Source organism: Grammomys surdaster, unplaced genomic scaffold (genome assembly GCF_004785775.1).
Source record: "Grammomys surdaster isolate TR1022 unplaced genomic scaffold, NIH_TR_1.0 174, whole genome shotgun sequence".
Taxonomy (NCBI): domain Eukaryota; kingdom Metazoa; phylum Chordata; class Mammalia; order Rodentia; family Muridae; genus Grammomys; species Grammomys surdaster.
Genome location: NW_021604622.1, coordinates 20922371 through 20934641, shown reverse-complemented (window position 1 = coordinate 20934641; position 12271 = coordinate 20922371). Strand labels below are relative to the sequence as shown.

Genomic DNA, 12271 nt, shown 5'->3' with positions numbered 1-12271 from the left:
TCTCCAGAAGCTCCAATATCTGTTCACTCTAAACTAGTCAGCCTGTGGCATCCTGCAGTGGCAGCACATACCAGATGAGAGCCCAACACTGCCATGAAGTCAGAAAGAGTGCACAGACCGCATGAAGGGGGTCTGTGGAAGGCCTCACCGGACAGGAGGGATACGGAACATTCTGTGATAATTACATGCTTGGAGGGTCAGATCATGGTGCCAATTTGCTGAAAGACTCCCAAGTGACAGCCGACTTTAGGCAATGCCGGGAGCTGAAGTCCAGTAGGATCCCAAAGGAAGATTCCAGGAGGGGCCCGTTGGACTGCCAAAAGAATATGGCTGCCTGGATCTTGCTGGGCTTGGGTGCATTTATAAAACCTGCAGCCTTAAGTTAATGACTTGGCCAGGTCAGACATGATTTATAATTTATGTTTCATTTTTCTCAGAAGAGCGACAAGGGAAAGGAAGAAAACACCATGGCCAAAGGGCAGTTCTTCCACACTTCCCTGACTTTTGTGTGGTCTGAATTCACAGAGGGTCCTCTGTGACATCCCAAACATGCAAGAAATGTCAATATGAGCCTTGACTATCAAATACTATAAAATTTGTCTTTAGGACAAGGAATTCAAATCTTTGTATTACCCGTCTTATAAGACTTTATGCAAATGCTCAATCCTCCTCACCCAGTAAAACGGTTGTTTACACAAAAGCTCTATTCTAGGAATTTGACACTGGTGCAGCGACTCTTTTTCCCTTTGAGGATTAACTCTCTTCCTAGTCCTCTTTCCTGTGCACCAATTCTTTCCACACTAGTCAAATGAATATGATTGTGAGATTGGACTGGCCAGCCAATGGGGAAAAGGCTCAGCTACTACCTGACCAGCCAAGTGGAAAAGGCTCAGCCACCACCTGAGTTAGTAAAACCAAATGCACTTCCTCTCTCAGTGTGCTTTCTTCCCAAGCCCACCTTCTCGATCAAGAGTGAAGTTTGCCTTATCCGGACACTTCCTCTGGAGTGGTTGGTTCTTTCTTTGCGACCCTGAGTTTATTTCTAACAATGCCAGATCCATTACCCTCTTCCTGTTAACAGTGTTCCCCCCCTTTGTCCTCAAGAAACACACCCCAGGACTCTCAGTGGGATGTGTGAAACTGTACATAGTACCAAATCCTAGGTACACTTTTTCTGGTGCCTATATACCTAACATAGACTACAATTTACAAATATAAGCAGCAGGCGATTAATGATGGATAAACGTATAATATACTATATTGCAACAATACACTATAAAATTTATGTGACGATAGTCTCTCTCAAAACGTCTCAGTGAGCTGTGTTCACCCTTCGTGTGGCGGACGTTGTAGGATACTAACTTGCTAAGGTGAAGGGAGGTGAGTGATACAGGCCTTGAGACACAGCACCATGATGACTCAAGAACATGGTACATACGAAATCACTGCCACGTGATATAGCACTGGCCTTCAACCTCGCGAACGAGACAGCCACTACTAAAGGATCACCTAGCAGGCTCACACGTTGCCTGCATGATCAAATACCAGAGAGACAATCAAGGGAGGAAAGATTCATTTTGGCCACAGCTCCAGAGGTTCCAGTCTGTCACGGCTGGGGAGGTGTGCAGGAAGAGCAGCTCCCATCACAGTGGCCAGGGAGCAGAGAGGGACCCTTATATTCCAGAGATTTCTCTCATTCTACCTGGGGCCCCAGCCCATGTCATGGTGATGACTAAACTCAGGACAGGTCTTGTCTCCCTCCCACCCTCCCTCCTTTCCTCTCTTGAGAAACATACTCCCAGACACACCCAGAAGTTTGCTTTCATAACCACCCAGGTGTCTCTCAAGCCACTGAAGCTGACAGGATTGACCCTGACAGTCACTAACATGCCCGTAGTGCGTGCACGGTGATAACACTGGACAAAGGGTAGATTCATGTCCTGAGCAGGAATGAACAAGATGGCACGGGATTTCACTGTGCTACTCAGAATTGTACTTATAAACTTTCTGGAACTTTCCATATCATATTTTTGGGCTGCGGTTGACCACAGGTAACTGAAACCACAGAAGGAAAATCTGTGGCTAAGGAGGGACTACTGTATCTTATTTTTCTCTAAAGTACCTGTTAGTACCTGTTAGTTGGAGGTATAAGGACCACCCAGAGATAATATGCACCCCTTAATCCCCTCAGCTAGTAAATATACTTTCTCTGGTAACAGGTATGATTAAGTGAAGGGCTGTGAAGTGAGACTATCTGGGTGGATCCGCTTCAGGTTCTTGCTGAGGGCCAATGCACTCTTCAGCCGTCAGTTAAGATCCCCCTCCACACAGAAGGAAGGGCCCCTGGCAGCTCTCAGGGACTGGCAAGCAGGTTTTCTTGCCATTTGCCACATATGCTGTTTTCCAGTACTGTCATTCTTTGGGGGCTCAGAAGAGATGACGTGGTCCCCAAGAACGATTCTGTGGCACTGTTCAGACCTCTGAATTGAGTCTGAACAAGTAGCCCATCTGATCCAGAGCTCTTAAAACAGAACCCATGAGACAAAGCCCAGGGGATCCTCCCTCTCCAGCCTGGATTCTAAGAGCAGCTGCGTGGGGTCATGCTGAGGTCCTGGCAGCTCCAGCCAGACACCCTGTCTGCTGATCCAAGACGGTGCTGATTACTTCACATTGTTCCTGACCAAAAGATCTCTCACTTCAGTAAAGGTTCCCAGTGGCAACTCAGCATTTGGACCAGACGCTCTGGATGTTTACTGGGCTGGCTTTACCCTAAGCAGCTGAGGATGAGCTCAATTTCTGATCCTCTCTGTTTCTACCTCTGCAGTGCTAGGATTATAGGCGTATGCCGCCATGCCCAGTTTATGTCGTGCGGGGGTGTGGCTAGGGAAGCATCCTACGAAGTAACCATATCTCCAGCCCTGTATTTCCTGCTTTCTATGTAGACAGGCTGGCTTCAAGGTCACGAGGAGATCTGTCTGTTTCTGTACCACCACGCCCAGCAAGCTAATATTCCAAAGAATTGAGATACTTTCAGTTTTGCTGAGTCCCCACCTGCTCTGAGAAAGGAAATTAATCTGACTCAGGCTGCCAAGGGGATGAGAAAAGCTCTTCTTACAAGAGCAACTGCTAAATCGAAAGCCTTGATACAGGACAAGCCAGGCACCGCATCCTGTAGTCTCTGACAATTCTTGGGGTTTCGGTGGGGTTGGACCCAGTCCCACTGGAGCCGAGAACTTCTTCCTAACACCGTTCTCTTACCAGCTTCCCAGGATGGGCTTCGGTTTTGTATTTAAATTGAGCTAATAAAATATTTTTTTTCTCATGGCCACAGAACATCTTCAAGCATGCTTCCTGGAAGTATATTAATTATCTTCCCGCTTCTTCACTCTCTGACAAGCCAAAGGGTTCCGGGTCTAGCTACCTCTCTCTAGGATTACTCTGGTCTTCAGTGTTGAGGATAGAACAGGGCCTGTGCAGCGGGACTTGGTAGGCAGTGTCATGCCTAGGTGGTTGATGGATTGAAATATAGTCTCCATTGGGGGGTTTAAGTGGGTGGTTATATGATCTGAACAGTGTTCCAGGTGGGTTTCAAGGAGGTGATTACAGTTAGAGCAGACCCTGGTTGGAGAAAGACCAGGCCCAAGCATACATGTACTTTCTGTCCTCTGCCATTTGAGGACCTTGACCATAGAATCCTGAGTCCAGGTAAGTCTCTTTTCATTAAAATGTATTAAACGTATGGGTCATGTTACTAGCAATTGGACACATTGTAATACGTTTTGTAAGTTTCAAGGTATTATGGGCAGGAGACAGGGTTTTTCAAGGACCCAATGGAAATAAGTATTCAGTTAACTAAAAGAACAAAACCAAGCAGTTTCCTAAAACTAGTATTGGTGACTGTGGCTCTCAGATTTATACAAACCATCAGCCAAGACACAATGAAACTCAAAAGGGCAGGCAGGAGTGAGTGCAAGCTGAGTGCAGCCCCTGTGGAGGCAGGCACAGAGCTGCCTGCAGTTTAAGCTTCTTCACTAAAGAGATGGAGGGCTGAAGAGTAGAAGTCTGATGAGTCAACCTTGTGGCCTCAGGTGACCACAAAAAAAATTGCTTTCTCTTAGGAACATCAGTAGATTAGATTGCCAGGGTTACAGTGACCAAAGGTTTACATTTGGATGTCTTATAGCAATAGGCAGGGACAGTAGCCCGTGTGTAAGGATGAAATCAGGAAGGGAATGCCAGGCCTCTCTGCAGCAGAAGAACCCATGACAGCACCAAAGGCTTCCTGTGTCTGTATCCAAGTGTTCCCTTTTGTAAGAACACCAGCCACACCAGATTTGGGGCCAGGCTTGCCCATTGAACGTGAACCCCATCTCCAAATAAGGTCATTCTGGGACTGGGGTTAACATTGCAACATATGAACAGACGCAAGTCAACCTATGACAAACAAGAGGAAATTCCAGGCTTGTTCACCGTCTCCCTCGTTTTTATTAACTGAGAAAGTTAACCTAAAGCCTAAAGCTCAGGAAGGTAACAGAAATCTAATACCAGCTCCTGCTTCAAGTCCTTGCCTTCAGCAAGGCTCAGGCAGATCAGAGTGACTTCTATTTTAACTTCCCTTGGTGTGCACGCATGTGCGCTCGCATATATGTGTGTGTGTGCGCGTGCGCGCAGACACAGGCGCCAGTGGCTGACAGACACTGTCTCTCGTCACTCTTCACCTTTGCTTTTTCCTCTCTGAACCCAGAGCTGGCCCATTTGGCTAGACTGGCGAGGCAGCTAGCCATGGGGAGCTCCCCCACCTCTCCTCCTTCACCCCAGTGTGAGCGGCTGTGCATGGCTTTCACGTGGGTGAGACCAACCTCTGCTCTTCATGTCCCTGTGGCAAGTCCCTTTACCCACCGAGTCATCTTCCCAGCCCCTATTAACTTCTCTTTGAAGAACCAGATCCTACATCCCAACAGGTCCTGAGCTCAGATACCCTTGCATCTCCTATGACATCAACAGGTCTGCTTCTCCTCTGCCTTAGGTGGCAGCGACAGGCTCAGCTCATACCCGCCTTCTTCTCTGAGCAGCTCCGACTAGTTGAAGCTGAGGGCTCGGTTCACATGTGGACAGTGGGATGCAGTGTGGAGGCCTGGTCGTCCTCCAACCTTGGCATGACCCAAGCATCTTTGCATTCCTCGCTTGCATTCTTGACACGGGTCAGCTCACCAAAACCCAACCGTAGCCAAAAGCATTATGTCTAATTTACTGGTTTCTAAATTATACATCTGTATAAATTCTTCTGAAGTTCACAACCTGTACTGGAAAGGCTCTCACAGCATCCCAGGGAGTGGGGGAGAGCTCCTAAGATTGGGGCTCCTCACTCTCCTGTTTTATGTACACCTGTACCTCTGTCATTCTGTCTTTCTGTGGCAATCTCCTGTTTCTGACAAGTTGACCCTTCTTCCTCTCACCATCATACCCTCTCCATCTGTCTATCGGTTTCTCTCCTCTCTGTGATCCTTTCTTTCTAAGTGTCTGACTTTCATGGGGTCTGGCATTCAGGGGGTGTTGGGATGGCTGCATAGGCTGTCCACTGCCCAGAAGTGCCTCACCAGCTCCACCTGCCAAGATGCATTTGGATCGTTGCCTCTCTCTACTGTGTACAAAGGGGTTAGAGAAGGCCTCCGAGTTAGCCAAGTCCGTGTTTTGCATAGATTCGTTTCCACTTCTCCTGGAGAAGAGGGGCCCCATTCTTGGCACCAGCTCCCCAAAACTAAAGCAGTGGGGAATCTGAGAAGAGAAATACCCAGTGCTCTTAAAGGGCCATTTGTGAGGTCAGATGGAAGCCGGTCTACTGTTAGCAGCTGAAGCTGTTAGACCTCCTCTGTTCACCATGATTTGTTGAGTCGGAAAGACTCAAACAAGAAGAGAAGGGATTCCCCAAACAAGGTTTGAGTTAATGAGAAAACTCTGTAAATTTAGCAGCCTGATTTATTGGCTTTTATTGAGCTGGCCTAGGTTCTGGAGACAGCTGTTCTGTCACCCTTTTGTGATACTTGTGCCCCAACAGTATGATTGGGAAGACATGTACCACTCTGGCGAGCAAGTTTTACTTCAGCCCCAAATCTAGAGCCCAGCAGGAAGTATGACAAGTCTCGTGAGCATACGTGAGGTAGGGATTTTCAGCTCACAAGTTCCTTCCCCAGCAAGACAAGTCTCCCTCATTGCCTGCTCAAGACCATCCTCCTGCTTCCAACATCGTCTATGGGGACAAACAGTCTTCTAGGATTCACAGGACTTAATAATCACAAAAGTAAAAGCAACTGTAGGTTCTGGCAGAGTAGCCACTCACTGCACAGATGCTACCTATTCTTTGAGTTTGGCTCCTTATCTGGACCACAGGTTTGCACTACTGCCTCTCCTGTGTGGCTACAACACAGCATCCCCAGAAGCAAGCATCCTTTGACACAGTTCTTGTGAATTTTTGTGCTCTTTTCTTTAAGAAGCAGTTTGTAGGGATCCAGTCAACGTGCTAACCCCAGTCTACTCCCTCCTTGCTATTAGGGGGTTAATTATCTGGCGATCTACTCTTTAGAACTGGATCTCTGAGACCCATCAAAGATTCCAAACCTTTCTTTTATCTGACTGGATCAGGTGGTTTGCAGACTAGACCGCCCTCCTATGAAGCATGATCCGAAGGGATCCAAAGGATGAACAGCATGATGCTAACACGTTACAACAGCAGATACTGTCTCGATGCTGCCTCACACTCCTCCTGAATTCATTGTCTGAAAGAGCAGGCCCCATGGTGAGAGGTGGCAGCTGATTGGTTGATTCATGGGTTATCATGGATGGGTAATCTAGCCCTAGGATATGCAGACTTGCTTGTGGATGGCAGAGAGTAAGAGGACCAGTAGATGTGCAAGAATTAATGTGTCATGTGATATTATAAGACACACACACACATACACACACATACACACACATACACACACACACACATACACACACACATACACACACATACACACACACACACACACATACACACATTGACAGTTAAAGGGTTCAGTTTAGAAAAATCTAATTTTATGTTTTCTGTATAATTTTTTTACATAGAAAATTTAGCATCAAGATGTTGGATCAACAGACTGAACTGAGCCACAGATACAAATACTGTAGCTTTTAATGTAAGGAAACTCTGTGCTTGAGCAGGGTCACTTATCCTGACTTGTTTCTTTTTCTGAAAATTAAAGTCTTTTAAATCTTCTTCTCCAAATCTCCGTCCAATAAGGGCTTCCACGTCCTTATTTCTAAGGTGGGCTCGCATCAAGCCAGTGCCACTTACCTATGTTTTCTTGATCTGGGATTAGACACAAGAAATCAATGTCTGCCTGGAAGAATATTTAAGTGTTTTTCCAGATCCTGTCATTATTTTAAGCTTGCTGAAGATTAAATTTACAGAGGTTCAAATTATTGGCCAGGAATCATAGTGAGAAAGGCTGTCCTCCTTTCAGGGATATGGGGGTGCCCTCCTTCAGGAATATGGGGATGTCCTCCTTCACTATAGCCCAGCTATGAGAAAGTATGTCCTCATAAGAGAAGGCAAGTTGGGAACCCTCAGCAGCTGAGCCATTGAACCCCATACTGTTGGCTCTGAGCAGATTAGGCCGAGCCCCAAAATCTGGCCTCAAGTCATCTTTTGACTCCAAGTCATTTAACAGTCTCCAAAAGCTGAGGTCTGTTCCTGGAACAGAAACTTCTCTGGTTTTTTCCTAAAATACCCTTCTGAGTAGTTTCAAAGTTGCTCAGTGTTTTGCTAACATTTTAGGGAACTATGGAAAAACTGGCACACCATAGGAAGAAAGAAAAAAATGCCAACAGGGGAACGGGTCACCCGGGGTCACCAGTCAACTGCAACTAGAGATGTAGTCAGAAATTACTTCCGAGCGAGGAAGTTGGGTTCAGCATGTGCCACCCCACCTCACAGGGACAGGTGGCTGCAGGGGTAGCGTTGGTGGTGATGAGGCTTCATGGTGTGATGCTTTCTTTCACTCAGTAGTTCCAAAGGCTTTCTGTGATGGTATGTCTTGTATTGTCAAACACGATTCAGGTGTTGGGCCGGATAGTAAGCTATTGGTTTTGAGTGCCCATTGGATGTGTGAACCACACTCAGGGCCTGCTTCTGGAGGGCAGGCAAGCTCAACAGTTCTGAGGACTACAGTGAATGGGGCAGTCACTGTCTACCTGTTCTCAGGATGATACTTCAGCCCTCGGTCCTCTGCCTTGGCTGGTAACGATGACTGCAGAGCACATTCAGGCCATCAGTATAGAATATGTATAAGTGGAAATTAAGTTGTGCAGGAGTTTACGAGTAGTTCAGCCAGAGCAACAAAGGAAATCTGCGAAGTTCAAAAGCGCCATATTCCTTAATCCCTTAATCCCATGGCACGGCTGCTGTGTTGGTTGACTTGATTTTTCCCTGCCTTTAGTAAACAGTTAAACTGTCCGTCTTAGATTGTACTATACGTCCTTGGGCTTCTACAGTGTGTGCTCCTTCCCCAACCTTTTCGGAATATTATCTTTCCACATGGAGCTTGGTAAAGCTAGCATGGGTTGTTTACTTTAGAATGTACACCCAGACTCCTGGGAGGTAGAGGCAGGCAAATCTCTGTGAATTCTAGGCCAGCCTGGTCTACACGGTGAGTTCTAGGCCAGTCTGTGCTACAAAGTTAGACTCTGCTAAGAAGAGGAGGAGAAGGAGGAAGAAGAGGAGGAGGAAGGGAGAGAAGATGAGGAAGAAGGAGGAAGAGAAGGAAGAAGGGGGGAAGAAGAGTGAGAAGAGGAGGAAGAAGAGAAGGAAGAAGAGGAAGAATAGGAGGAAGAAGAAGAAGAGGAGGAAGAAGAAGAGGAGAAGGAGGAGGAGGAAGAAGAGAAGGAAGAAGAGGAAGAGGAAGAAGAGGAGGAAGATCTAGACACCAACAGCTCAGTTTGGTCCACTCTTAGTCACAGCTGTGTCCTCTGTACTTATACAGACTTTATGGGACTCTAGAGAGGCCTCCAAAAGGCCATGTAAGTCAGCTGTATCAGTACAATGTAATTAGAAGGCATTTCTATTAGAGAAAATATATTAATTCAATTATGGAAAGGGCAATGGCATCTACAATGCTGACTTGAAGTCTCAAAGGTGAATTCGATAGCAAGAGAAAAACACTGGCTGGAGGTACAGCTCCCAGACAGAGAGCTCACTTAGCATGTACAGTGCTCTAAGTTCAAGTCCTAAAGACAAGCAATGTCTGCGGGGTGGCACGGAGGGTATGACAGCAGGCCTGTAATCCTAGCACTCGGGAGATGGAGAAATCCCGTAGGACAAGCTGGTTAGCTACAGGAGCTGAATCATCGGGACCCAGGTTAAACGAGAGACCCTGACTTAGAAAATAAAATAGAAAAGGGTCCAGGAAGGGGATCTTTATACACACACAGATACTATTCAAATTAAAGCTGTTCTGCTTGGTCACGTCTGTGGGCCTGAGAAGCAATGTACATGTTTCCATTCCTAGAGTAATGATCTTGGACAACAGTCATTAATTAAGACAGCCAGGCATCACATTGTGGAATACAGGATTCCTTCCTTTAAGACCACAATCTCCCTCTTTGTGAGCACGCCCACTCACACTGAGACAGAGGGAGCATTCGCGCTCTCCCGCATCCCCCCCCCCACTCTCTGCTTACCGTCAGTGACAGCGCCATGCAGACAAACGTGAACTTCTTGATGTGGGCCGAGGTGACCGTGTTGCTCGTGTTTGCCAGTTTATTGCTGGGGTTATTCTGGGGAAAGAGAATGACAGCGGTGACAGGGCGGGGCTTATCCTCGGCTGAGCCCCCAGATCACAAAGAGCACCTTGTTTTATCTGACGTGCCTCGAGTACTGATTTCAAGTGACAGCTCGGAAGATGGCTGTCACGCTGGGTCTCTGAAGTGGCTGTCGGGTTCCTGCCCAGAAACATTAACCAGAGGGAAACTCTGGGCTCTTTCAGTCCTCTGCCCTTGGCACCAGGCTGCCACCTTACCCTGAAGGGCCTTGGCATTGCAGCCAGTTTCCTGACTCATGTGTCCCCTTTTGGCTTCAGCAGACCCTGTGCCTGGCCACCAGAGTTGGTGTCTCCTTAAATGCCATGGCTCATTGACCTCTGGGGATCCTCTGTCTCTACCAAAGGAACAAAACTCACCTTGAGCTCTTACAGGCTGCTCTGCACCCCAGAGGTGCTTGCCTGACATTATTCCCACCTGCTCCCACCCGTGTCCCACATCCAGGCCTTTGTATCTCCCCCACTGTTGGATCTCCTGGTTTTCATAATACACCTCTTCTCAACTTGCATCCCCTTCCCAGCCAATCTGCTTTTGAAAGCCTCTCCAACTGCTGACTTATAGACAGCTTCTTTCCCTCCCCCTGATGATGCAGGACCTGCCTGGGTAGACAATATGTCCACACATGCTCAGACCCCTGTGCACCTCTGAGATTAAATAGCACGTGTCTTGCCCACTCTCTAGCCTAGAAATGCTCTGCACAGTCTTCCTTATGCAGGACAGAATATCAAGGGGCGTTGGCTACACCAAGCTGTGAGAAAAGCCTGCAAGCAGGTGGTTCTCGTATCTTCTCACATGACACCAAGAAGCCAAGTGACAGAGGAAGCCTGCTCAGGCGGGGCTAGCCCACTGCCAACCATGCTCTAACTAAGAAAAGCCTTACTTGGAGAAAATCAGAGAAGCACCCCGGTCCATCCTAGATCAAATTAGCTCCAGAGCCAAGGAACAAATGCTATCCATAACCCCTGGATCCACAGCCATTGAATGAGGGGAGGGGGTGAGGCAACCTCACCCTAACACATTTAGCCCATGCTGCTGGTCGGTGTGAGAACTCTTCATGGGTAAGAGAACTACATATCCACATCACTGCAGACGTAGCTGAAGTGATCTGGTACAGCAGCACGAGACAAGAATTACATTTCACTCGTCTGATGAGTTCTTTGAGAGGCAACAACTAAAAAGCTAGAGACGTTGCACACATGGCTTATATTTAGCCAGAACCACCTCAAGGCATGTGAAACATCTTAAATCTCTTCCCCTGGAACCCTCGGAGAGGTCGAAGACTACAGTAGTCAAGACAGGGAATGTTGAGGCCCACACAGAGAGGTCTGAGGTACTGGTGGCCAGATGGCCTTTCCAACTGTGGCTTTCGACTGCTCTCTGGAATGTGTGGCAACAATGGGTGAGGTTTCAAATGGATCCCAAGTAACTCTAGTTTCTGGCCAGAGGTAGGCTCATTAAAAAAAAAAAAAATCGTAGCTTGTAACCTGTGATTAAGGGTAAGCCAATGTTTGTATTGGGTGTTCTTGCTGAAGACATACAGGGTGGTATTGTTCAGTTTTACATTATAAGGTAGCCAAAACCAACTCCAGATGGGACAGTCCCAGCCAACGGCTCACCCATTTCAGTACCTGCTCTCTCATCTGTGAGTTGCACTTAATAATCTTGCCTACCAAAGGGAGAAGAGAAATTTAGCAAAGACCGACGTCTGCGTTGGTTTTCTAGGACTCACTACACACATGTTCCTTGAAGCGAAAGCAGTGCTCCTATCTGTAGATTGCATTAGCTGTCTAACAGAAGGTCCGCCTCTTAGAGCAACTCGGACCTTCATAGTCTCGGGGGCCTGCAGGAATCAACCAAAAACACTACCTAGGAGAAGCTCTCCATGCGTGTGCTACATCCAGATGTGTGTGACGGGCGGTGGCTGGGAACCAACAGACTGCTGAGGGAAGGCCTTCGAAGCAGTCCTGCGGGAGATCACCAGCCCGTCTCCTGTTAGGACACCTGGAGGGCCCTGCAGTGAGAGGAGTCAGACTTTATGATGAGTGTGTGTACCCAAGAAAGGAAGGGGAAGGGGAAAGGAAGAGAAGCAGGAAGTGGGGCAGTGCGGAAGAATGCTGTCATGGGAGGCGAGAACGGAAAGCGTGTATGTGTGCGTGTGTGTGTGTGTGTGTGTGTGTGTGTGCGTGCGCACGCGCCTGTGTATTGTGTGTGCATGTTCAGGTAGTGGGTGGGCTGATGGTCTTTGTCTAGATTTGGAGGAGTTCCCTGGACTTAAGCTGTGATATGAGATGGAAACAGTCGGGTACCTCTCTAGGAAGCTGTATTCGACAAGGCTGGCCTTGGAAAAGGAGGTCTTCCCGAAGCAGTCATTGTGAGCTCTGGCCGGGCCTTGTTTGCATGACCACATGGGTCTTTT

At 47.6% G+C, this 12271-nt stretch overlaps 1 protein-coding gene across 2 annotated transcripts in view; it reads right to left on the bottom strand.

The window, feature by feature from the left end:
• Positions 1-12271, bottom strand: part of Ankh (ANKH inorganic pyrophosphate transport regulator) — a 127863-nt gene that overhangs the window by 14604 nt on the left and 100988 nt on the right. For both annotated transcript variants that reach the window (XM_028767682.1, XM_028767683.1), the window contains one exon: positions 9718-9813. In XM_028767682.1, the coding sequence (XP_028623515.1) occupies positions 9718-9813 (96 nt within the window). The remainder of the gene's footprint in view (positions 1-9717; positions 9814-12271) is intronic.